Raw genomic sequence first — 23,947 nt, forward strand, 5'->3', positions numbered from 1 at the left:
CATCTGACTAGACTTCCACTTTTCCAGCCATTAAATACAGTATAATTACATAGTTCACATGCCCATTCTCCAAAGTTCTCATTCCCTGAGTTCATGCGTTCATTAATATAACACACAACAAAACAAGATGTAGGACATTCAGGAAGTAATCCTACAACAAATATCTGTTTACTGCCTTCTTTTCTCAAAAACAGTCAAGTTCATATGGTTGGGGCTTTTTTTCTTTGTGTGCGTTGGTTACTTTTTCTTATTTTTGTTTGTTCCCCTTGTCTGACTAAACAAAAAGTTGAGAGCTCCTTCTTACATTTCTTCAGAAACTAAAAAAAATCTTCAGATAACAAGAGATTGTTATTATGCCTCTAACCCAGAAACATGAAAGAGAGAAAAGCATATTGTTATTCCCTCTTCTCCCACAGAAAGAAACAGAAATGAAGATATCAGCTACTTCTCCATTAGGTTCATCAGAATTAGATGGTTGGAAGGATGCACAGTCATCACATACTAAACTTCTGAAGACCTTGAGGCAAATGATGCTGGAAGAGAAGGGCTTCTCATTAGTTTTAACTGCAATACAAGCAGACACACAGTGCTGGACACTAGTTTTTCTTGGCAGTTGTTGAAAGATGGAATGCCACACTCATCATGTTTTAGTATTTGGCAAATGATTTTTAAGAATGCTGACCTACTAGCTTCAGCAGTGTTCTAAAGCAATTACAGGTTACAAAATCACATTGCTTACTTCTAGCTGTGTGCTAAAGAAAACAAATCCTGCTTCCTTCTCCTTTCTTTTGGCAGTGCATGGACCACCATCTGCATCCAAAATCTGTCATACAAGTACTTGTACTAGCAGCTTCTGATTGATTAGAACGTTTCTTAGACTGTTATTGGACACCGCGTAAATAACATTACCTTAGAAAGGAAAAGATCAAGACTTCTTTTTAAAATGACACATGTCCAATCCGTGACCTACAGGCTGCATATGACCCAGCACAGCCCATGCTGTGGCCTGCCCCCTGCCTTGTGCCATCATGGCGGCATCTCTTCCCTGCTGAGTGGACTGGCCCAGCCCTGGGCACACAATAACACTTGGCAACAACCAAAACACCAACAAGCCTAAGACAATTCCTCCTCACTCAATGCATCCCAGGCAAGCCAAAAGGCTGGACAACTGTGTTTTAAAGCACATAAGCTGTCTTTTGATTTATAAGAAAACAACAGTTCTAAATACAACTGTATTACCACTTTTCCTCAGACTTAAAAAGTGTGCTGTATTTGCTGGAATAGCAATAGGGAATCTTGAGACAGTGCAGCTGAGATAACCACCAATAACAAGCTTGTAGGACTGGTAAGAAAACGCAAGTTCCTAGCTTTGCCATTGATTTCCTATTTGAAAATGCTTCTGTTACAGCTCTAAAACTTTTGAATATAAAGAAATCAGTGTGCAAAAGATTATTTCAGATCACTTATTATATTTCATTTCATGTAAGCTGTCAAAGATTAAAGAAATAGAAGAAAATGAAAAAAAAATGCTTTCTAATCAGCTTTACATTTTGTGTTTATGGGTAGGTACTTTTTAAAAAGGAAATTGTATTTTCTAACTATAAGTTGTTGAGTTCTACTGTAAAATTAAATAATATTATCCAAAAATAAATGCATGGGGCAACAATTTTATCATTGAAAATATTTTTGCATAAAACTGTTGGGCTGTAAGCAGTGCTGCTTCCTTGAGTGAAAAATGAAAGCTTGCTACTAAATTAATTGCAAAACAGCAGACAAAGAGTTTTCCATTTTTCTTATCAACAAATGATGTTCTGTATTGTTTGCTTCCTTTCATACCTTGGTTCGTTCTCTATGATCTCTTTATTTTCTCTGTAATTTTCCTCGACTATTAATTCCATTGTAACTGAAAACAAAATCCTTACAGTTTATTTTCATTGATCAAGGATTCCTTTTGCCTTTTGGCTGCTTTGATAAGTCAGAATACATAATGAGTGGGCACAGAACAAAGTATTGAAAAGAAATTCAGAATGGGACTGCTGTATCAATGAAGTTACTAGCAGATGACACACTAAGCCAAAGAAAAAAGTATCATCTATGCAACTGCAGAGCAGTGCAACAGAACTACAAGGGTCTGTCCCGATCCTCAAATCACAAAAGATGTAAATTTATGTGTCAGAAATCAATGTGCTATTTTAAGCTATAGGTGGAAGGAAAAATAAACTTGACTAACCTCTGAACTCAAATCTATCTAAATGAAGACGATGGCTGCGGCCACCATTTCCCCTGTGCAGCTGGGCCGGTATCAGAGTGCCTATGGTGGGCCTGGCAGATCAAAGAGCCAAGTGGAGGGTGGTTGGAAGGGCCACAAGGCTGCTGTGCAGTGACTGCTGGTGCCTGAGCACCTCCTTGTGGGCCACGGGTGGCTCTGCTGTGAGACAGACTGAATGCATAGAAGAGACATCTAAGAGCTTGGAGTGCTGGGGCACCTCTCTCCTACAAAGAAAGGCTAAAGGGACTGGAATTGTTCAGCCTGGAGAATGCTCCAGGGAGACCTCATTATGGCTTTCTGCTGCTTAAATAGAGCTTGTAAACAGGACGGAGACTTTTAACACACGCAGGTAGCAATAGGAGAAGGGATAGTTTTACAATAAAATGTGAGATTTGGATGTCCGGAGGAGATTATTTACTCAGATAGGGTTGAGGACCTGGCACAGGCTGCCCCCAAATAATGTGGATGTCCCGACCCTGGAGGTATTCACAGCCAGGCTGGATGGGGCCCTGGACAACCTGATCTGCTGGGTGAAATCCCTTCCCATGGCAAGGGGTTGGAACTAGATGATCTTTAAGGTGCCTTCCAACCTGAACACTATTTTGTGATTCTATTTAGCTTATCAATTGAAAAATTTTGCAGTCAGATTGCTTCTAATTAATACTGGGCAACGTATTGGATGGCAGAGTAGACTCCTAGATGACTGATGACTTAACTCAGAAAGCTGGAGGTCATTATGCCAATGTAACAATCTAACTTCCCTCCTGATTGAATGCATGGCTCCTTCTAAAGCCAAGTTTAAGGACAGATAATGAAGGCACATGAGATCTGTCCAAACTAATTGTCAAACCATCCTGCAGATTCATGCCGAAGCACTTACTAGCTTTCAACAGTATTTCACAATGTTTGCATCTAATTTAGTATCTAAAATGCTGGAATTTATCAGTACTGTTTTTGAGGATATGTATGTATTACACTTGGAAATTTAATTTTTCCTGTTGAGTCACTGTACTAACTAAACTATAAAACATAGGTTTATCAAACACAACAAACACAGACCACCCTTATGTGGCCTCTTATGTTAAAGGGTCTCAGCATCATACTGTGCTGCAAGGTTCCTTACAGGAGGATATCCAATGCCAGAGCAGATGAGCTGTGTAGCATTATTATGGTGAGGGCAGAGAGAAATCACCTTCACTCCAAGAATTTCCAAACCTCCCTTTTCCCGTCCAGAAAGATCGGGCTGTTCTGCAGAGAAGTACTGACATATCTACTACAAACTCTTACCACAAAATTAGTATTTTACCCAGAGATCTTCCATGCCTACTGATTTACCAAACTTACTGATTTCTCAATAGCTGAAAACATTTTGACACTGCTAGGGCTCATAAAGACCACAGGCACCATACAAAACCATTCTATCAGCATTTACGGAGCTACAGTTTGTTTCTCCATTCTTTCCCTCAGAAATATACCATGCTTTTACACTTCTGAATAACAGAAGATAATATTGATTTTCTAAAAATGATTTCTATGAATTTCTCTCTTTTGTTCCTTAATTGTTGCTTTTAGTAAAGGTAGGTCACTAACAGTGGAATGTTAATGTGTTATTTAAACAGAATGCATGTGACCCTTAAAGAAGCAGTCTGCAATATCAACTAGAAAATCTAAAACTGTAATTAAAAAGACAACCGTAAAAAAACAAACAAAAAACAAAACCAAAAAACAAAAAGAAAACAGTAAGCCTTTAGTACAGAGACAACTTTCAGTGGATGATTTGAAGAAAAAGAAGTTACTTGATCCAACCTCCTTAATAACCAGATGTTTGCAATCATCAAAAACACATCTTTAGCAGAAACAATTTCTCTGTTCAGAGCATTCAGCTTCTAAGAGCATTTACATAACAATATGTGACACCTCAAATGCTTAAGGCCACCAACCATGGCAGTACAAATTACAGTCATTTTTCAATACTCTGTGCAAGGTGCACCACTTCCAATTCTTGGATTGGTTGCATGCTGTGTTGGTTTCTGCAGTGAGACACGACCAGCATGCACCACAAACAGTTTGCAGCCTTTGGAAATTCACGGTATTAGGTAAAAGAGGCTGATCTCCTTACCCGCCGTAGGCTGGAATTGGAGGAGGGGGTGCTGCTGCACGAAACGTGTTGTACACTGTGCGACCTCGGCCTCTTAGATGGGCACCTCTGTACGCAGCAGCTGCAGTTGCAGCAGGGTAGGGAAATCCTGGCACTGCACAGAAAGGAAGAGAAATATAAAATATTCAGGTCAGTCCCGTGTTTTTAAACTAGGTAAAAGACTTGCAGCATAGCAGTACATTTGTGCCTATATTAAAGCATGGTCTTTCATTGGATGACAGGGTTGTCAACTTAGTATATTAGTCTTTCAACCAGGGGCCTCATCGTCTTACACAAAATTTTTGTATGCAAATAAGAGACTGCAAGCTGGGAATTTAGATGGCATTAACACAGGTAGGTCTGATTTCCCTGGAAGAGTCTCATTAATAAAAACAATGCTGTTTGATGTAGCCAACAATCAAGTCAGCCTAGATTTGAATTCAGTAAATAAAAGAAGATGCTACTTTATCCCAGGTGAGAAATCAGGTGGTTAGGAGCATGCAATAACCAGAGAATTTATTTTGCTACCAACTTTTTAATATCCTCAACCCCAAAATAACCAGAAGTAACACCACTGGAACACAACTGAATAATGGACTTAATAAAAACAATTTTATGAAAAGGTCTTTCCCATCAGGAAGCATTAAGCAGCATCAACCAGCCCCCAAAGTAATGAATATAGTAGCCAGGAGGGGTAAGGATTTAATGACTTCCAGTTTGTAGGTCAACCCGCCTTAGTGCCTCTGTGCCAAACTACTGAAACTCAGTCAGTGAAAATGCTAATATAATCGCATGGAAAATGTGTCTGACTATCAGCTAGGAAGCATCAGAGTCCTTTTCTAAATAAAAGTAGCTTAAATTTAACAAAGTAATTTGAAGTCTGGAATTCTGACCTGAGATAGGGAAAAGGGAAATTTCTCCAACTGCTCGTTATTGGTAATAACAGGAGGTTTAACAAACAAAGAAACAAATGGGGCGGGAGGGGGAATAAATAAATAAATATAAACAAAAAGAACACAAAATCCACATCTCTAAGGATGTTATGTAATCAAATATAAGCCAAAGAGGCAATTTAAGTTCTCATCTAATAGTCCCTATCAGTTCTATAGTTGGTTATTATGTTATTCAAATGTGAATGGTGCTGCAACTGTAACAAGAAAAAAAAGCAGTTAATACAATGGAAACACAATTTCGCTTTTTCTAATGAAAAAGAGTAGAAGTGCTTGTTTGCTGCCTAGTATAATTATCAAAAAACATACAAATAATCTTCTATTACAGCCTAAATAATAATAATAATAATTAAAAAAGCACTTAAATGATTACACTGAAAATTGTCCAAGTCTCCTGCATACTTTGTAGACATGGAAATATTGTCATGGTACCTCATAATCAAGTTTCAGTTTGGATTGTAAGCATTAAATGTGGTCAGCACAATGCAGTGTTTCTGAAAGGTAAACTAATTTTAGAAATAACTTGTTAAAACGTGGGTAAAATTTAGGTAAATAACAATCTCATATAGAGACGACATACAGGTATGAGGGGTATATCTCTTTCATGCCAACCACCTTTGTGTTCACAAATTAAATTCATTCAAATCTTATTTTCTCCCAAAATAGTTAAGCTTTGGGTTTGTTCATTTTCTCCTAAATAAAAATGACAGATAGACAGTTGACTTTCTAGACACCTCAACTTAGCTTAAGCCTTGGAAAACAAAGGCTGAACACTGATAAAGCTTCAGTTCTGAAAAGGAGGAATACAACCTGGTAAAATAATACTTAAGGGTTATACACTGTGTATTAAAGTTTTAAAGCTTTGGGATGGATGAAAGAGTAGCAGATGTAAAAAACAACAGGGGGCAGATTTTGTATCAAAGCCATAAAAATATATGGCCATTTTAATGGGCAATTATTCTTTGCTTTTGTGCTGTGGTTTGAATTTGTATGAATGTGCCATATGCCTCAAGAAAGGTGTGCCATCAAAATGGATGAATGAATCTACCCTACCCCTTATCACTCCTAATCTCTCCTGCTCTGCACAAATCATCAGGTCATCTGTTATCAAGAATTTTTCAGTGTTTTACATCAAGAGTTTTAATTCTACATCGCGTTGAAATTGGTTCATAGCTACTGCAAGGTAGTTTAGCTGCTAGAAATGAAGGAAGAGACATTTATATTATTACCACAGTTTAGAAAAACCCACACTGAGGAAACACTTCAGAAGTGTGGGACAATAAATAAAAAATAAAGAGGTATAATAGACAATATGCTGAGGAAGGACAAGCAGAATTATTTATATCATTATTTGAGATTGCTGAGACAGAATCAGGAATTTTTCCTCATGTATGTTTTATGTCAAGTGAGTTTTTCATTGGTCTTAGTAGTACTAAATAGTTTACTTACTAAGTAAGTAAAAAATGTTAGACTGAATACTTGTAGAACTTTGCATTTAAATGCACAGTCCAAACTGCTGTGCAAGTGACAGCTCAGCTACCACAGCTTTTAAAATAAGAAACTTTTAAAAATTGTACGTATGTATATATATATATATATATATGCATGTATTTTAAGTTCAAAAAACACTTTATAAATTTCACAATGCTTAGTAATACCAAACTAAAACCACATTTTCTTCACCTATCATTTCTGTGAGATTATTATCCCCAGGATCCAATTGTGAATGAACTGAATTGAAAAGAAATTTGTCATACACAACAAACACAGGCATGACAAGTCCCTTCTATTTCTTTCATTCAAAATATAAACCATACGTTTGTTTTTGAAACCTACTCAGAATTAGTGGAACAATGATTTCCATACCCCTGTACAAAAATACATGTCAATATTAAGCACTGTTGTTTAGGAATGAATAAATCTGCATTTTGGACAAACAATTTCTTATAGGACATTCTCATTTGAAATGCATTGAAAAGGAAAACAAAAATCTCTAATTAATGTACAAGTCTAATCACCATTCTCCACATGGAAGAGTAATTTTTCACTGTTCATTTGCTCAGTGTAATCTCAAAACTGACATAACAGAAAAGCAATGGCCTATAAATCTGCTCTCATTTGTTTCTTTAATATTCATATTCCATTGAACTACAGCTGCTTGTTGCTGCAGTCTATTACAACATGCAAAACTGTTGATAAAAATATTATGTAAGGCAAGATGTGTTTCTTCATGGCTCTGTGTGCTATTTATTTCGAAAAAAACCCCACAACAATAAATGACTCATGGATCGTCCCTTAGTTTGCTGCATGCTGGGCGATTAGTGATTAATTACCTTGCTGCAAGTTGACATGGCACAAGGAAATTGACACAGCTCTGATTAATTAACTTTTTATGTAAGACAGTTACTTACAAAACACTGCACACTGTAATTGAATCCCTTTATTCAACACTACTGCATTAAGTTTCCAGACAAATCCGAATTAGCCCAAAATTTCACATAAATTTTGTGATGTTTTTTGATAATGAAGCGTGAAAGATAACAACTGAAATAGCCCTGAAAGATAACAAATATTTCTGAAAATTCTTGGTATTGCAGCTGCTTTAAGACACTTCTTTTCTTTTTTCCTTCCATTATTTCATCCTCAGATATACAAAAAATAAGATTCCTAAGGTTTTTTCCCCACAACAAATAATCAACACAAACAAATGCATTCAAAATACATGTGTAGGATACTTCAACAAAAAGAGCAACTTCCTATTTAATGTGCTTAATCTTAGGCTACATTGCGTGAGGACAACTAACTGTTCCAAACAAGACTTCATATTTGATTACTTTAACTTAAATTTGCTTCCAGATTCAATTGGTCTATTACACCAACGATGACTTGCCCACACTGAATATACACCTAGATTTTCTTATAACTCTTTTAAGTATATATAGTGCAGTTCTCTCTCTTTTTTTCTTTTTTTCCCCCCTCTTCCTCACCTCTAATCTATAAATAAACTGCAATTTGTTTCTATATGTACCAACAAGTTTGTATGTCATGTATTTATAAGCCCTAGAGCAAAATCTTAATGGCAAAACCTGTACACTGTCTTCTTTCTGTATAAACTTTTACATGCTGAGGGTGACTGAGCACTGAAACACATTATCTAAAGAGGTTCTGGAATCTTGATCCTTGGAGATCTTCTAAAGCTGTCTGGGCATGGTTAAAGATCAATCTCCAAAAGTAGATGTTCAAAGTGATCAATAATTTGTCTGATGTTCCTGATTACTGACATCTGCAAGGTCCCCTATGTTTTCATAAGTAGCATTTCTGGGATGCAGTAAAATGGATGTGGTTGTGGGAAATTAGAAGAACTACAAGAGAGATGAGAAAAGTTACTTATGAAAGTCAATTCAGGTTGGATATAAGGAAAAAATTCATCTCAGAAAGAGGGGTGAGACGCTGGCACAGGCTGCCCTTCGAAGTGGTGCAATCACTGTCCCTGGAGGTGCTTAAGAGAAGGGGAGATGTAGCAATGAGGGACATGGCAAGTGGGCATGGTGGGGATGGGCTGAAGGTTGGAGTAGGTGATCTTAGAGGTCTTTTCCAATCTTAATGATTCTGCAAGCATTTTTGTAACCTCCCTCCCCTCCCCCCCCCCCCCCAAAAAAATATCACAAATTGTAAACAATCATATATATATATATATATATATATATATAATAGTAATACATCAAAAATATTTACAATGTATGAATTTCAGGTTGAGGAAGAGGAAAACATGGTTTTAAGACACATGATTTAATAACAAATATTAAACAATATAAGGAACAGAGTGACACTAATGTAAGACTTTTTCGAAACCAGATCAGACAGGGTCAAATGGAAGTTGTAAATGAACAACTTTCCAGCCGGCTTAGAGGATGACTCAGTCATGTTTCCCTAGCTACTGAAAATGAATAGGACAGAATATAGAATGCAAAGCTAAGGAAACATTGGAACCCTGCAAACAGGACTCAACACCAAAGATATCATGTAAAATAACATCATAGATCATGTTGCAAAGAAAAAAAGCACAAAATGTATTTCTCGCTGTTCTAAATGTCTTATTGTCCTGATAGATTAAGCACAAGTACTGCCAGTGGCCAAGTGCCATATCCCCTTTAACACGAATGAGATTCCCAACTGTCTTTGGTCAAACAAGATCGGTAATATTCGAAGAAGAGAAAATCTGCAGTTCACTATGAAAAATGTTGTATTTTCCATGATCCAAGTGTGGAATAGAGTATAAATTAAAAAAGCAAAACCCTAAACACCAGTGGCATACAATTCAGTATGTCACTATCATTACAGTACTCTTAAGTGTACCCGTTTAGACACACTGCGTCATCACTAAGCAGATTAACACCAGAATGAATATGAGGAACAAGGCACCAAAAAATAAATCTGAAAGAATGAAATGAACTCCACATTTACAAATGCTGGATAAACACAATACATCTCACTGATGACTTATCAGTCACCCTTTAAAATGCTGATGGAGCAAAAAGGGACAGCTATAATAAAAGCAGCTACAGAATAGCAATACAGAATGATGCAGAACACAGAAAATGCCATAACAGGAATTTCAAGCAGTGCTACCAATAAAAACAAAAAGCAACAGCAGCAACAACAACACCAACAAAACAACAAGAAGATGTTACGATCACAACAGAAGTCCATCTGAAACACAGCTGTAATGTAACACCAAGAAAAGCACTTTAAGGAACCCATTCAATGCCACTTACATTATTTTGCTGACTGGAAGAAATAGACACCTGTAAAAGCACTAAGAAAAAACGGCACAGGAAGCAAACTAGATACTAATGCCCAGTGAAATGGTTTTCTCAGCTAGTAAAGTAAGCTGTTTTTAAAAAAAGCAGCAACCACACAACCACACAAAGAAGGTCAAGATGGGGAAATAGAGGCAGATTGTTATCAGGAAGCAGAAGGGTACTCAGAGCTTTCAAGGAGGCTCAGAAAATGCATTTTTCACTCCAGCCTAGGCATTTGCTTAAGTTTCATCTTAGCTATTGTCAGAAGTTAATTAATGGTATTTAGTAGGTATTATATCTGCATCTCACGAGAAAGGGGAATAAAATACTAACAGCAGTCAATGAAGACAGAGCTCACTGGAAATTCTAAGAATAATTTTGTTTTATAAACAGAAATATAGGATTTGTTATCCATTATGTGTCATTTATCTGATTAACTGACAATGCATCGGTGATAATTCATTGCATTAATCACAACTACAGTCCTCCTGTACTATCTTTGAATGTTTTTATTTAAGATTCTGAGAAGATGAGCCAACTATCACCACATTCACTGAAAGTTTATATAACCAATTGCTCCTTCTAAAGGGAAATTCATATCTGCAAAAGAACTTACCATTCCGACTTATGGACAGAATGACTTACTGTAATTTCTCTGGACCCACTACACTGTTTGCTGTAACTCTTTATAATAAAATAATTTCATTGTAATGAACTGTATTTATATTGAAAACTGCAACATTTATCAATATTCTCAGTACAGATGCTCTGTCCTTTTATTAGAAATACAGAGGAACTACCTCTCTGTGTGCAGCACCTATTTGGCATGTGAATGATACGCTTTGTTTGAAGTGTTACTGAATTCCTCAGCTAAAGAAATGACAGTCAGTAAGACTCATATTCTCTATTTTACTGCTTTCTTGAATATTTCAGCAATGTGTTTCACAGATTTTTCTGCGAATATTTTACAGTAAATATTAATCCATATTTCAACCTCTGGCTTACGTTCAAATTAAATACTGTTTTTTTTCCTTTGAAGCAGATTACTTTCAAATAAACAGCAGCCTGTATAAATGAAAATCCTTTCAGAAGAAACAAATTGTTTTCCTATAGGAAAGCGGAAAGTGCCTGGATAAATAGCTTTACTGCTCCTAAAACGTTTAATTTTGAAACATAAAAGGCCTTATACAATAAACGACCCAAATTGTGTTATATTTGTGATGTTAAAAGTAAATACAATCATTATGACTTTACAATCTGATTAGAAAACTTTACACATGACATAAGTGGAACTGCTGTCGCCTGTCTCCATTACAGCACAAATGCTGATTTTCACAACCATGAGGGCCTCTGAGAGTCCTTTTTGCTAAGCAGAAAAAGCTTGAAAAAGGATTGCAAAATCCAAGTGTTGTAGAAAACTAGGAGTACGACATAATTCACTTGATTTTGGAATCAAGTGAACATATTTAGAACAATTTCATTCCAAATCAATATTATAAAAGTGGTAAAGCTAATTTGGAAAGAGAAACAGGCCTTACAAATACAAAACAAACAAACAAACAATAAGGACACTGTTCTCATTACACAGAATGAACATCAGGTATGACAACTAAGGTCAACTGAACCTTGAATTGTTCCCTGCATATAGTTACACTACATTCAGATTTATGCAACTTTATTCAATACATGAGCCCTGATTTAATACACTGGGCTAAATCAGAGCTTAAAAAGCTTCTGAAGATACTTCAGTAAAAGCTGATATCCACATTTATCTCTGGAAATATATGTATGAATTTTCACCCTTTTATGGTTCTATAATTGAGCAGGGGACTGAGAAACATGAATAGTTCTGAGGAAACTTCTCTTTCTGCTTACTATTGACACCTTCTTTGTTTAATCTTTCAAGTAAATGCACTAAACAGTATCTTAGATATAGACCAAGAAGGGCACCCTCAATGCTACTACTTCTGATTCTTTTCACTTTATAAGATTAATTAGTTTAGGATCCATAATAAAAAATCATGACAAACCACAAGAAATACATTAGTAGAAACTATGATAAAATCAAAACAGGTTCATAATTGCAATCATGACAATAAAGTATATGCCCATTTGGATCCGATATGGTCAATCGTGTCATACAAACAAAACCCTGAAATAGATAGATCAACTGAGCGCCTAAACTTTGGTATCTTGGAATCTCAAGAGAATGTCACAACAGGATCATCGTTACATTAATATTTTCATGTAATCACATATCAACAAGAGATAAAATCTGAAAAAACAAACAAGCTGAATGTTTCTACCAGTGATTCTGCTTCAAACAACCCTCCGAAAATTTGTTTTTCACATGTAATCTCCTTGTTACTGTAAGTATCACAGAATATATCATAAATATCAAAGTTTATTTGCAATGGCACAGTAAAACAAAATCTGGAAGGTCTTTACTGAAGCCAAAAGCATGAAAATAGTTTCACTGAGGTTTTTTTAGCTAGTTGACTAATACTCAAATGCCAAATAGACTACTTTAAAGTGAGAACAATCAAAAGAAACATTGGATAAAACAGGCTTTACTTAATTCCAACTCTATTGCATAATGAATGCTCAAATTGACTAAATTCTACTAGTAGATGCAGTATTTACACTTAGTATTTATGATTTTCTCATCTATTACACACACATATCAAAAAACCCTCAACTATACACCTATGAAATAAAATGCCCAAAGGAAAACATATGTATGTATGTTTCAAAAGGAAATATGTTGGTCATCTGTGTCATAAGTCTTTTTAGTACTGAGCATATACACAGAAGCAAAGTTCAAAACATTGGATGTAATTTTTCATCTAAGATTTTCCTTATTCTCTAGCACCTAAGGAATAACTCTGAATCAGAAGTATTACTGGGACACCTTAGGAACTTTTCTAATGCATGCACTAAAGTAACAGAATGATTGGCAGTAAATAACTTAAGTGTTCAAGATATTTTTTTTGTAAAACAAAACAACAAAAACCACAACAAAACTACAGGACAAAAGGTTTCCAGAGAGTTTCCTAAGAGAACTGCATTCCCACTTTTCAAAAACTTCTCAGCTTTGCCTTGCTGTTTTCTGGTTGCTCAGAAGCCAAAATCCCAGGGCAACACAGTTTACTGTTTTAATACCTGTCTGATGCAAAGCAAAAGTATTCTCTTGTGAGTGCTTATCTGTCATATGTATTACCATGAAAGGAATATCTAGTCAAATATGATGTTCCAGGGTATATCATGGGATTATGAACTTAGCACTGACTGAATTCTGTGTAAAAAATAGTTGAAAAATAAATAGCAAAATTATCTACACTGATATTTTGATGATGCGACACAAAGAGTGACGAGTTTAAAATATTTCAATCATAAGTGTTAGAAAATAGGATAATTAGAGAAGAAAAAAAACAAATCCATACGTGGGACAAAACAAGAGAAAAAAAATGTTCATAATTGAAACAGTTAAAAGAGTAAAATTGTCTTCTAATGATACAATGGATTGCAAACTTGCTTTGTATTAATTAAACTCAAAGTAATGGCATTTTCTATATTGAAATGAATAACCAGTGATCTGGAAATTCATTTAGACCATTAGGTTAATTAGAGAAACTGATGGAACTTTTATCAGACAATTACAATTAGAGAAGAAGAACAATGTGGGACAGATTTACAAGCATTTGCACCACGGCAATCATATTTTCTGGATTATACCAGCACTTCTCGCAAAATTTTGATCAATTAAATTTTTATTAATCAAATCAATTAAAAAGTAGGCTAGCAACTTTATTTGCCCTTTGAGTACGGTAAACTGGAATAAATAAATATCTTCTTTCTGCAATTTTGTATTTTTTCTTTCTTTAACATAGAGTATTTCCAAAAAACAAAACAAAACAAAACAAAAGAACGTGTGGAAAAAAGAGCATGCATATATTGGTGCCCGCAGACATGCTAACTGAATATGAAACAAATCTAACATTTAGAAAATGTAAACCCAAGCTAATATCAGTTTAACTCATACTTTTATTGAAGTTGAGGCACAGTACTCTAATCCTCATATCCCAGATGCATCTCCTACATAAGAACTTGTCTACATCCTTCTCTGGACTTTCTTCATTCTTCATTAGGATGACAGAGAAGAAATTTATAGAAGTAATTAACAGTTTTCCTCTCAGAACTTCACTGCTATGGGAATCAAGAGCAGCCAAGAAGAGAACCCGATTTTCCTCATTTTGATTATCTCAGTTAAGCAAATAGCGTGTTCCACCAAGAGAGATGAATGCATCTGCACGCTGAATCTACGCTTTCTACATGAAAAAATATTTATTCCCAGAATAGATGTGCAAGTGAAAAAATGATCCAGGTCCTGTCTTCTGCTCCAGCATAACAGAACAGATGAGGCATGAGAGACTACAGCTACTGATTTGTTCCACCACTTGCAGAGAAACAGCTCATTTCTTTCTGTATTATGCAAAAGACCAGAAGTGATGGGAGGAAGCAGAGCCATGTTACCATCTCCCAACATGTTCAGAGGTGTAACTAATCACTGGACTGGGAAACACATGAAGTGATATATGAAATATTTCCTAGGCAAGTAAAACACCAGAAGAGAAAGTGCTGTTCAAAGAAATACACTCTCTTCTTGCTGGCTAGCCAAGAAATGGGGCAAAAAGAGCTCAGAGCCATCACAAACTGCTAGTGAGCAATACAATTAAAGGATAAAGAAACTGAGAAATAAAGCTAGTCAAGTTAAGAAAAAAACATTTCACCAACATGCTTTAGCCACTCTTTCTTTACATAACAATTTTTTAAACAAAAGACATAAAGTCAAGTTAAAAATGGTAACATTACTAGGAGTGGGGATGTATCCTTTTCCAAATATCTGAAAATTCCCAAGTTCCATAAGCATTTAATGAAATCCAAACCTCTCAGCTTAAAAAGTCTCAGCTGACTCTTTCCCTTCCATTCAAATGATTATAAATGTTAAACTTCTTGATTCTTCCGCTCTAAGTTGTTCTGCAAAATGCAGTAACGAGACAGAAAACAACAGCATAAATGATTAATAAACTATTCAAAGATGAAGGCTGCCATTCTATTGTCTACATGGAACAGTAGTAGTAAAAATATTGATTTCCTACATGTTAGTATTGATTTATCAGATTTCAATTCACTGTCAAAAATATGCATCAAAAATGTAGCACAGAGAATCATTAAAATATTAAAAGAATGAAAATGAGAGAAAACTGAAGATCATTCAATTCAATCCTATTGAATTTGAACTGTTTTACATCTTTATTGAAACTTGTTTAATTAGAAGAAATAAATAATAAGATAGATTAGCAATTGTAAAAATTTCATTATCAACAGGAGTTGTGGACCTGTGAGGGAAAAATCATTCTGGCAATACGAAATACTGTTATATGAATAAAGTAGAAAGTATGACTTGCAGACACACAAATTCAACAAAGTGTAATAATTTCTACTGCAAGGACTACTGGCAATCTCTATTATGAAACTATGTATTACATATTGCCCAGTGGGAGCCAGATAGGCAAGGTCTGTTTACTTATATATTTGGCATAATGGAAAATAAACAGGTGTTTGTTAGTATATCATTATTCAAGGAACACCACTGCAAAATAGATTTTTCAAAGGAATTGACTCATGAGAAATAATGTAAACAGTGAAGTCTAGAGCTTAGCTAGCTCTTCAATGGCTATGCAGAGATTTAATATAGTGGAAATACTGTAAGATGTAAACAGCAGACCCAGAAATAAATTTGCTAGGATATAACACAGAGAGTTAATAGGAACAACAAGGTAAACTTTGGATCCTAAACTTTATTTGGAGTATGTTACAGAAAATAAAAAACACTGCTCCTCTCCTCCCATAGAAGCTCCCTAACAGTAAAAGAATGAAATGATTGGATAGTTTTCTTTAAAACAAATCTCAGATGCCTGGGGCATTTCAATCAAAAAGGAATAATAATAAAAATTAAATATACAAAAGATATACTGTAGGGATGAATCCCCTACTGATCTATGCGGTATGTATTTCACCCCTGTGTTACTACTAAGATAAAAATAATTTCTGCTTGGGAAATGTGACAATACAAAACATTCTCAGAGCATACAGAAACATACAGAGATTCAACTTCAGTTCTCATTTATACAACTTAATGTATTTTGCAATTTACTATGATTTTGAAAGTAGGTTCCATATTTGTTCTGTAAACACAACAGCTCCAGAGGTGATACTGTTCATAGCCTTTGCCATAAGACAGTTGCATCACGGCAGAGATGGCCACTTTGGAACTCCTTTGATCTCATTCCTGGTTTTAATTAATAAAATTAAATAACTGCTTTTTAAGGCTTTAGTGCCTTAAAAGAGCAGGACAGTATTCCGAATACAATCTTCATAAAGATTACATAATGTAATGCTATTAAATCAGACAATTACTTACAGAGAACTGCTAAGAACACAGAAAAATACTGCTCTTCACCCTAATTCAGCAAGCAGCAGGGAAGAAGAAACTTCTGTACTGCAACAAGCAAAATATGTTCTTTTGATTGTTAATCAGCAATTCTTGCTTCCATGGATAATTTAAAAGGTCACTACATGAAAAATAGTGATTTCCTCATCTTCAGCTACTTGCAGAGTTTCATCTATTAACAAGCACAACTCTTCCTACGTCATGTGGCCAGACACCTGTTCATCTGACTAGATTTTGGAATGGGCATCAGCGGTGCAATTAATGCAACAAAAACATCCTCAGGATTTGGATCTACTTCTGCATCAGAATTTTACAGGAGACATTGATAATCCAAAGTTTTGTACATAAATATTGGCTGATGGCAATATTGTCTCACCTTGTCTTCACTATTTTTCTTATGGCACTGTCTTATATTATCCAAAAGATGTACTGCACAGTCTTTTTTCTTTTTCTTTTTTTGAAACGAAAACTTCAAATTTATCTTTATTTCTTGACACAAACAAAGCACTGGCATGTTGTGAGACTTCTTGTTTATTAAATCAAAGTTGTGGCCAAGAAGGAAAAAGAAACACAACTTCATCTTCTACAGAAAAATACAGAGGCTTTTTCTTTTTTCCCATAAAATATTCTTATAGGACAAAGATGCAAGTAAAAACATTGAGTGAACCGTTCACATTACTTACACATGCTTACAAATACCACATTTACCTTAACAAGAGCTAGTCGGAAAATTTACAGTATAATGGGGCTTAATTCATAATAACGTCCTTTGTCACAAAACAGGAAAAAAATAACAGCCGTTAACACTAGCTTACTTGTGGATGTGTATACTAGTGAACTGGGGGCACTGTACACGGGAGATCCCTCCTGGTTTGCCTGGCACAGCAGCACCCTGCCTACAAGAGAGAGAGAGAGAGTGGTATCTGGTTTTGGAACACTCAAGCTAAACCTCAGTTTTATCTCAAAACAGAAATAAAGCCGTAACTGAAGCAGTGCAGTGAAGCAGAGGCACTTCACGTCCTTTAATTTCACAGAAACAGAAAAAGCCCCAGTAAGCATGTAAAATTTTACATTGGAAAAAGCAAAACACAGACATCCCCCCCCTCAACCCCCCCAATCCAAATACACTCTTTATCACATGGGGAAACTGGCGCAAGCTGTGTTTGTTAGCAGCATGCCCCAGTCCCTCACCCTGCAGCAGCTGCTCTCTCCCTCTCTGCCCTACATCTCCAAAGCAGAGGCTGCCTCAGGAGCTGTGAGCTCCTGCAAAGTTCCCACCCTCCACCCAACTGCTGCTTCTCACCCCAAACTCAGACTGAGATGAGAGGCTACCGAGCAAGCACAACAGTTAAATCAAACTGCAAAGCTCATATATACAGACCAAGCATGATCTCAGTTATATTACTTAAATTAGCACTGGTGTGAGAGAAACCAAAATGTGACTCTACATGTGAAGATTTCAGCGTTCTTTGCATGAATGAGAAATACTTAAATTCTACGTTCCAGTATACAAGGTGGATTGAGGATTAAGAGAAAAACAGAAAAAAGAAAACCATCAAAAAAGGGGAAAAAAAAGGCAAAAGTAATAAACAAATCAATTTTAAACAGTTCTTCTTTGATGCATTTTCATCCTGAAGAAATCAACTAAGTTTAGAATTGTTTTATGTTTGTTTTAATATTAATCAAGCACCTTGCTATTTCAGCATCTTTCTCTGTGGTTATACCCCAGCATTCTTATGTGAAAACAGATTGTCTAATTTAATACTTCACGGTAGGAAAAAACCTTCTCTCCATCTGCACACCTCCAGGAGGAGCAGGCTGTGATGGATCTGTTTTTGCAGATATATTTATATGCATATATACAAAATACAAACATACGACCATACACTGATGTACTTTAAGTTGCCAGAATGTGTGAAATACACAGTTCCAAATACATTAAATTTACCTGAAAATTCCTGATACAATTAAGAGAAGTCATGCATTGACTTGCAAGCAAAGTAACTCAATAGATCAGAAGTGGCTCATCTAACAAGAGCAACCCTCAGCCTACATGCAGCAACCACACCTGATTTATTTCAAGACCAAGTCTGTAAATATTTATCTGTCATTAACCCTTTTTTCAACTGTCACTTGCAGCTGTCAGTTAAGGTGGAAATATGCAGAATATTGGGAAAAAAAAACAATATTCTGGTAATTGCAACAACTTAGCTAATTGTGTGAGCACTAGAAATCTCATGAAACGTTCTGCTTTCACATTCTCAGACCATAGTATAAACTTTATTAATGGGTTTTGGAGATACTTGCCTTTTTCTTTTTTTTCCCCTGTCTTTTGCTATCTTTTCAGCCATTCAATACTAGTCATAAATGCAAAATAAGGTCTTCTGTTCGTTTTTTCTTACACATGTGGCTTTTTAATTATTAAGAAAGAACTATCTGTATTACTGGAAGCTATACAGTAAAGGACAGTACATCTATATAGTTTCCAATGGCAATCTCAATTTTCAGACTGGCAGATGAACAACAGTAGGTATGTATGCATTGGAATATGGATGCATCTGCCACCATAGAGATGCTTCAAAATATGCACTGCAACAGAGGCCTGAAAGTGTGAACTGGAGGCATGAGTTCACCCAGCGGAGTGAAATGAGAAAAGGGAAGGAACCATCAAAAATAGTAATGTTCATTAGGTTTTAAAAATAATTTAAGTATCATGACATCAAGTATACTTAGTACAGAATGCTAATGGTTTTCAGAAGATTATATTTCATGTATATTATCTATCAGATTTAAACTTTACTTTCTCCACGGTGTGCAGCTGGAGATGTTATGACTTTCACAGTTGACATTCTTATTAAAATGTCTCAGGTGCCATCTCATACAAGTCCATATTTCCTTTCTCTAGGTCTATTTATAATGAAATGCTTTAAAATGGGTGCTTTTTTCATCCATGCTACCAGAGAACTTACAACACAAAATCTAAGTCTACTACATACAAGGAGATTTTGTGAAGATTACACCACTCTAATCTCTTGCACACTCAGCTCCCTTGGTAAATAAGCTCTTAATTATACATATTTATTATACTCTTACCAATTGGACTGTCTTCCTGCTTTTGGCAACCAAGCACCAAGTTGGTTGCTAAAACATAAACAAGAATATTTGTATCATATTTTATCTATACTGTCATAGAACTTTAATTAATAGCTCCAGTATAAAAGCTGCACTGCTTTTTAAATTCAACAATTTTTATTTCATTTTCTTCATTTTATTTTCTTTCTTCCAGTACAACTGGGTGGTATATAGATCAATTTAGTCCCTGTGCTAGTTCTCAGTCATTCCGGTCCCTGTTTTCCTTCTACCTTCAACAATAAGTGTAAATCAGTGCAATCAGTATCTGAATTACATTACACAATAAACCTGAAATACATTCAATTGTGAATGACCAGTGTATGCTTACTTGCCTTCTGGTAATATCTACACAGAACAGTGAAATTTGATTCTATACATACTCTAATATGTAATACATCCCTTGTTGTATGTAACACAGAGTTTTGTAAAAACAGGCAAAAAACATTTTTTTGGGGGGGAGCAGTGATGTTCTAAGACATTTTACAAAATCTCTTCATGTAGAAACTCTGTTCCAATTTCCTTCCATCCCTTATCTGAGCAAAGTGCATGTTTCTTTATTATGATCTCTCAGAGTGTCATCAAAACACTCAATAAAATTAGGCAATGACTCAGGGAACAGCAGTGCATTTCACAACAAACGTTATTCATCAGTCATCCTTCCAATTACTCCTTGCTTTTGGGAAACAGACCTCTCTTTCCTGTTACATGTATTCACTGGCCAGTATATTAAGTGGGGCTAGATGTTTCCTACATCATCTAACTACAAACCAGATAAACAACAAGGTTTGTAGCTCTGCTAAGAATTTTATCTGAGATTCTCTCAAATCCCCTTCTCCTCACCTCTCCCTTCTGTAGTATATATAGTCCATATATGAAGCTTCAGCTCTCCTTCCCTGGAACCTGACATGCCACACGCAGCTGGTTAGATCACTTACCACTATGTACTGTAGTGTCTTAGTCTGGAAAAAAACATTACAGATAGAATGGAATCTGTCAAGTGGCAAATTCATTCAAACCCTGATCCCATGCCAGCATCCTTTTTCTGCCCCATAACATTGCTTTAAAGCTTTATCAATGAAAAAATGAAAGGAACATGCACTACTGAGGCACTAAGGAGGAACAGATTACCCATGCAGCCATAGATTGTGCCATAGCATTCTTGGTCTGAGACAAAGTAATGCCAACTTAGAAACAAGCACCGTGACTGACTTGTTGCTATTTTCTTTAACATGCCAGACTAATAAAGATGGGCTGTATTTTGCATATTTTTTTTTGTAATATTTCTGCTCCACAATGTAAAGCAATCACAAAAAAACACCCTATCCAAATAGAAACAAAGCAAAGCTTAATCAGTCATACACGTTCCTTGTGTTGTAATCAAAAGGCAGGAACTAACCGGCACAAATTCAGCCGCTGCTTGTACCAAAACACCTAGAAACCATGGAGAGTTTCCCTATGCTTCTTATTGAATTTTAACATTCAGATATGGATGCAAACCTTTGTTCACACACTGTCACAAAAATAAAATGAAATACCTAAAGCTGGAAGTGCACTGTGTAATCCTATAAAAGCAGTAGTACTGTCACTATTGCCCATTAAGTGTAACTTTCCTGCCAAGCATGTTCACATTCAGGTACATAGACTGACATTCAGTTAACTTTCATTGTGATCATACACAGAGAGATGTGTCCCACTGAAGCTTTTCAGGACCTCTGAAAGTCAGATCTTTACTCCTAATCTTTCTATTCCCCCTAGCAGACTAAAACATCTATAAATGATGGTCAGCATTGTTTTTTTTTAACTTGATCTGGGTTCATTCTAACTTTGAGGAAAAAACACAAGAGAAATTTTGAACTATAAATACAAATTCTGAGCTTGTATTACACTGTCCTCCAAATAAGATACATGAGAATATAGAAATACACTTATATTCCGCTGATAACCTGATGAGCAGGGAGCAATATGAATTAAATCACAAACAAATGAAACTGGAACTCTTCTGTACAAACATGAATACTATGGTTTCCATAGCCCTGGAGGGATTACGAGTAGATGTGTTTATGCTTTATCCTCTCATACTGCATCAAGACACTATTTTCTGTGTAAATTACCTATTTGAGTAAATCGATAAGGCAGAAATGCAAATCTAATGCAATTAGATGCAGAGATGCAAACTACTAATTTCTCAGTTCTATTTGCTTACCCTGATGGGTGCTGTTTATATACTAAAAACTCTGAACGACAAGCTATAGCTGAGAATATAAAAGAGGAAAAAAAAAAAAAAAAAGAATCACTGGGTATAATCCTGAATTTTGTGAGCTTATTACTTCCCCAACCCAGTCAGATTTCAGAAGTTCATGAGAATGAAAAAAAACACTACAACAAGGTAAAGCAACACATCCAAACTTTCCCCAACACCCACCTTTCACTGTAAGCAGTTCTATGCTTGGGGATTTTCCCCAGATCATTTTCACAAAGAAAACCTGACACAGCAGTACTGGGTATTGTGTCCCACTGTAGAATGTAACTTTGTCTCAGTCAGCTCTGCAGATAAACAACTGAAATCTCAGTACCCTCTGTAAGTATTATGAAATTCAATAGAAATGTAAATGTACTGGGCACTCTTGATCTTGTGCCCCAGAATGAGAAGAAAATGTAGGAGAGAAAAGAGAAGACATGAGCTATATGTCTGGAATATGACTCAACATAAACTTAAACTGCCTTAGCATTAATTTTCAAATGTAATCAAGGTTTAGCACGCATCAGAGTTGTTTTCCACTCCACTTAACTGTATTAACTTCACATTTCATTTATTAGTTTATCACGTTATGTTTCAAAATTGTCTGTCTGCCTGACTGTCCATCCTAACTCAGGGATCCCTCTTCGTTATCCTTTTAATCACAAGGATTTATTCCTCTGATTTTTATTAATTTACAACCTGATCTAACACTGCACACATCCCACTCAGTCCTGAACAAACAAGAGTTTTACCAATTACCTCGTAGTTTGCCTTAAATTATCCTTTGAGAGATTTTTAAGACAGTACTCTTTGTATATAGCCATGATTGGTATTTGAATTACAGTATCAACTTTAATTTCAAGAGAAAACCTCCATGCATACAGGAGCTGAGGCTTCAGGTCAGGCAGTGCAAACTAAGGCTAACTGTGCTGTTCATACAGCGTGACAGTAGCAGTAGCTATTAACATCTGGTTTACATCCAGTCTCCAGAGCTACATCATACAGTTTGGCTTGTATGAACCACACTGAGGAAGAGGAATTGTCTGAGGCCGCATAAAATATACATATAATATAGTCAATGTATATAAAAGTAACAAAACTTCTTTTGTTTGTAACATTTTTAACTTAAAAAAAAATCAAAAAAATGGCAACAAAACATAAAACTAACTTAGACACACCAGCTATGGGGTCCGTCTGGTTTTGCTGTGTAATTACGTAGTTAAGTAAGACTAGTCAGAGTGGAATATCTCATAAGTCAGGATGATTCTCAGAAAGCTCAAAACCTTCATCTCAAGAAGACATTACTGAGAAGCAAACAGACTGAAACCCATCTCTGTCACCAGTTATACAATCGTATTTTAACATGGCTTCTGAAACAACAGTTGCAGATGTGTTTTATGCTTTGAAAAGGAACATATACCTTTCAGGGGGATAATTATTTCATTTTTATGCATTTAGAAAATAATTTAAACTTTTTTGTTAATAAAGTTGAGAAGATGTTTATTTGGAAAAAAACCCATTTAAGTCAATGGCCAAATTCAAATCTAGGCACATGTAATTCTTTTTTAAATGAATTAATCTATACATTAATAAACAGACAAGTTTCACGAAAATTAAACTTTGTAGATTTGGTGCAATGAATTTTCACCATAGCATCTAGAACTGCTGGATAATCATATAATTCAGCTTTGCAAAATCTCAACACTTTCACTGAAAAGTGTTTCCAAGGTATTACAAACAGTCATTTAAATTCAAAGGAAAAGGCCAGAAAGATTAAATGAATCCCAGGTGTTTTTACACTCCAGAAATGCACGCTTTAATACACGGACAAAGAGAATTAGCGTTAGCAAACATACTAAAACCCTCTCTTCTCTTGGGTTCTTATTTAAGTGCATGCTTATATA

The 23,947-nt window shown here is 35.6% G+C and overlaps 1 protein-coding gene across 50 annotated transcripts in view; it reads right to left on the reverse strand.

The window, feature by feature from the left end:
• Positions 1 to 23,947, reverse strand: part of RBFOX1 (RNA binding fox-1 homolog 1) — a 584,605-nt gene that overhangs the window by 42,945 nt on the left and 517,713 nt on the right. For 39 of the 50 annotated variants that reach the window (XM_072349235.1, XM_072349278.1, XM_072349247.1 and 36 more), the window contains 2 exons: positions 17,488 to 17,568; positions 4,389 to 4,521 (listed from right to left, as the gene is read on the reverse strand). In XM_072349235.1, the coding sequence (XP_072205336.1) occupies positions 4,389 to 4,521; positions 17,488 to 17,568 (214 nt within the window). The remainder of the gene's footprint in view (positions 1 to 4,388; positions 4,522 to 17,487; positions 17,569 to 23,947) is intronic. The other 11 variants (XM_072349263.1, XM_072349261.1, XM_072349269.1 and 8 more) reach the window with 1 other exon arrangement.

This window comes from Excalfactoria chinensis, chromosome 14, assembly GCF_039878825.1.
Source record: "Excalfactoria chinensis isolate bCotChi1 chromosome 14, bCotChi1.hap2, whole genome shotgun sequence".
NCBI lineage: Eukaryota > Metazoa > Chordata > Aves > Galliformes > Phasianidae > Excalfactoria > Excalfactoria chinensis.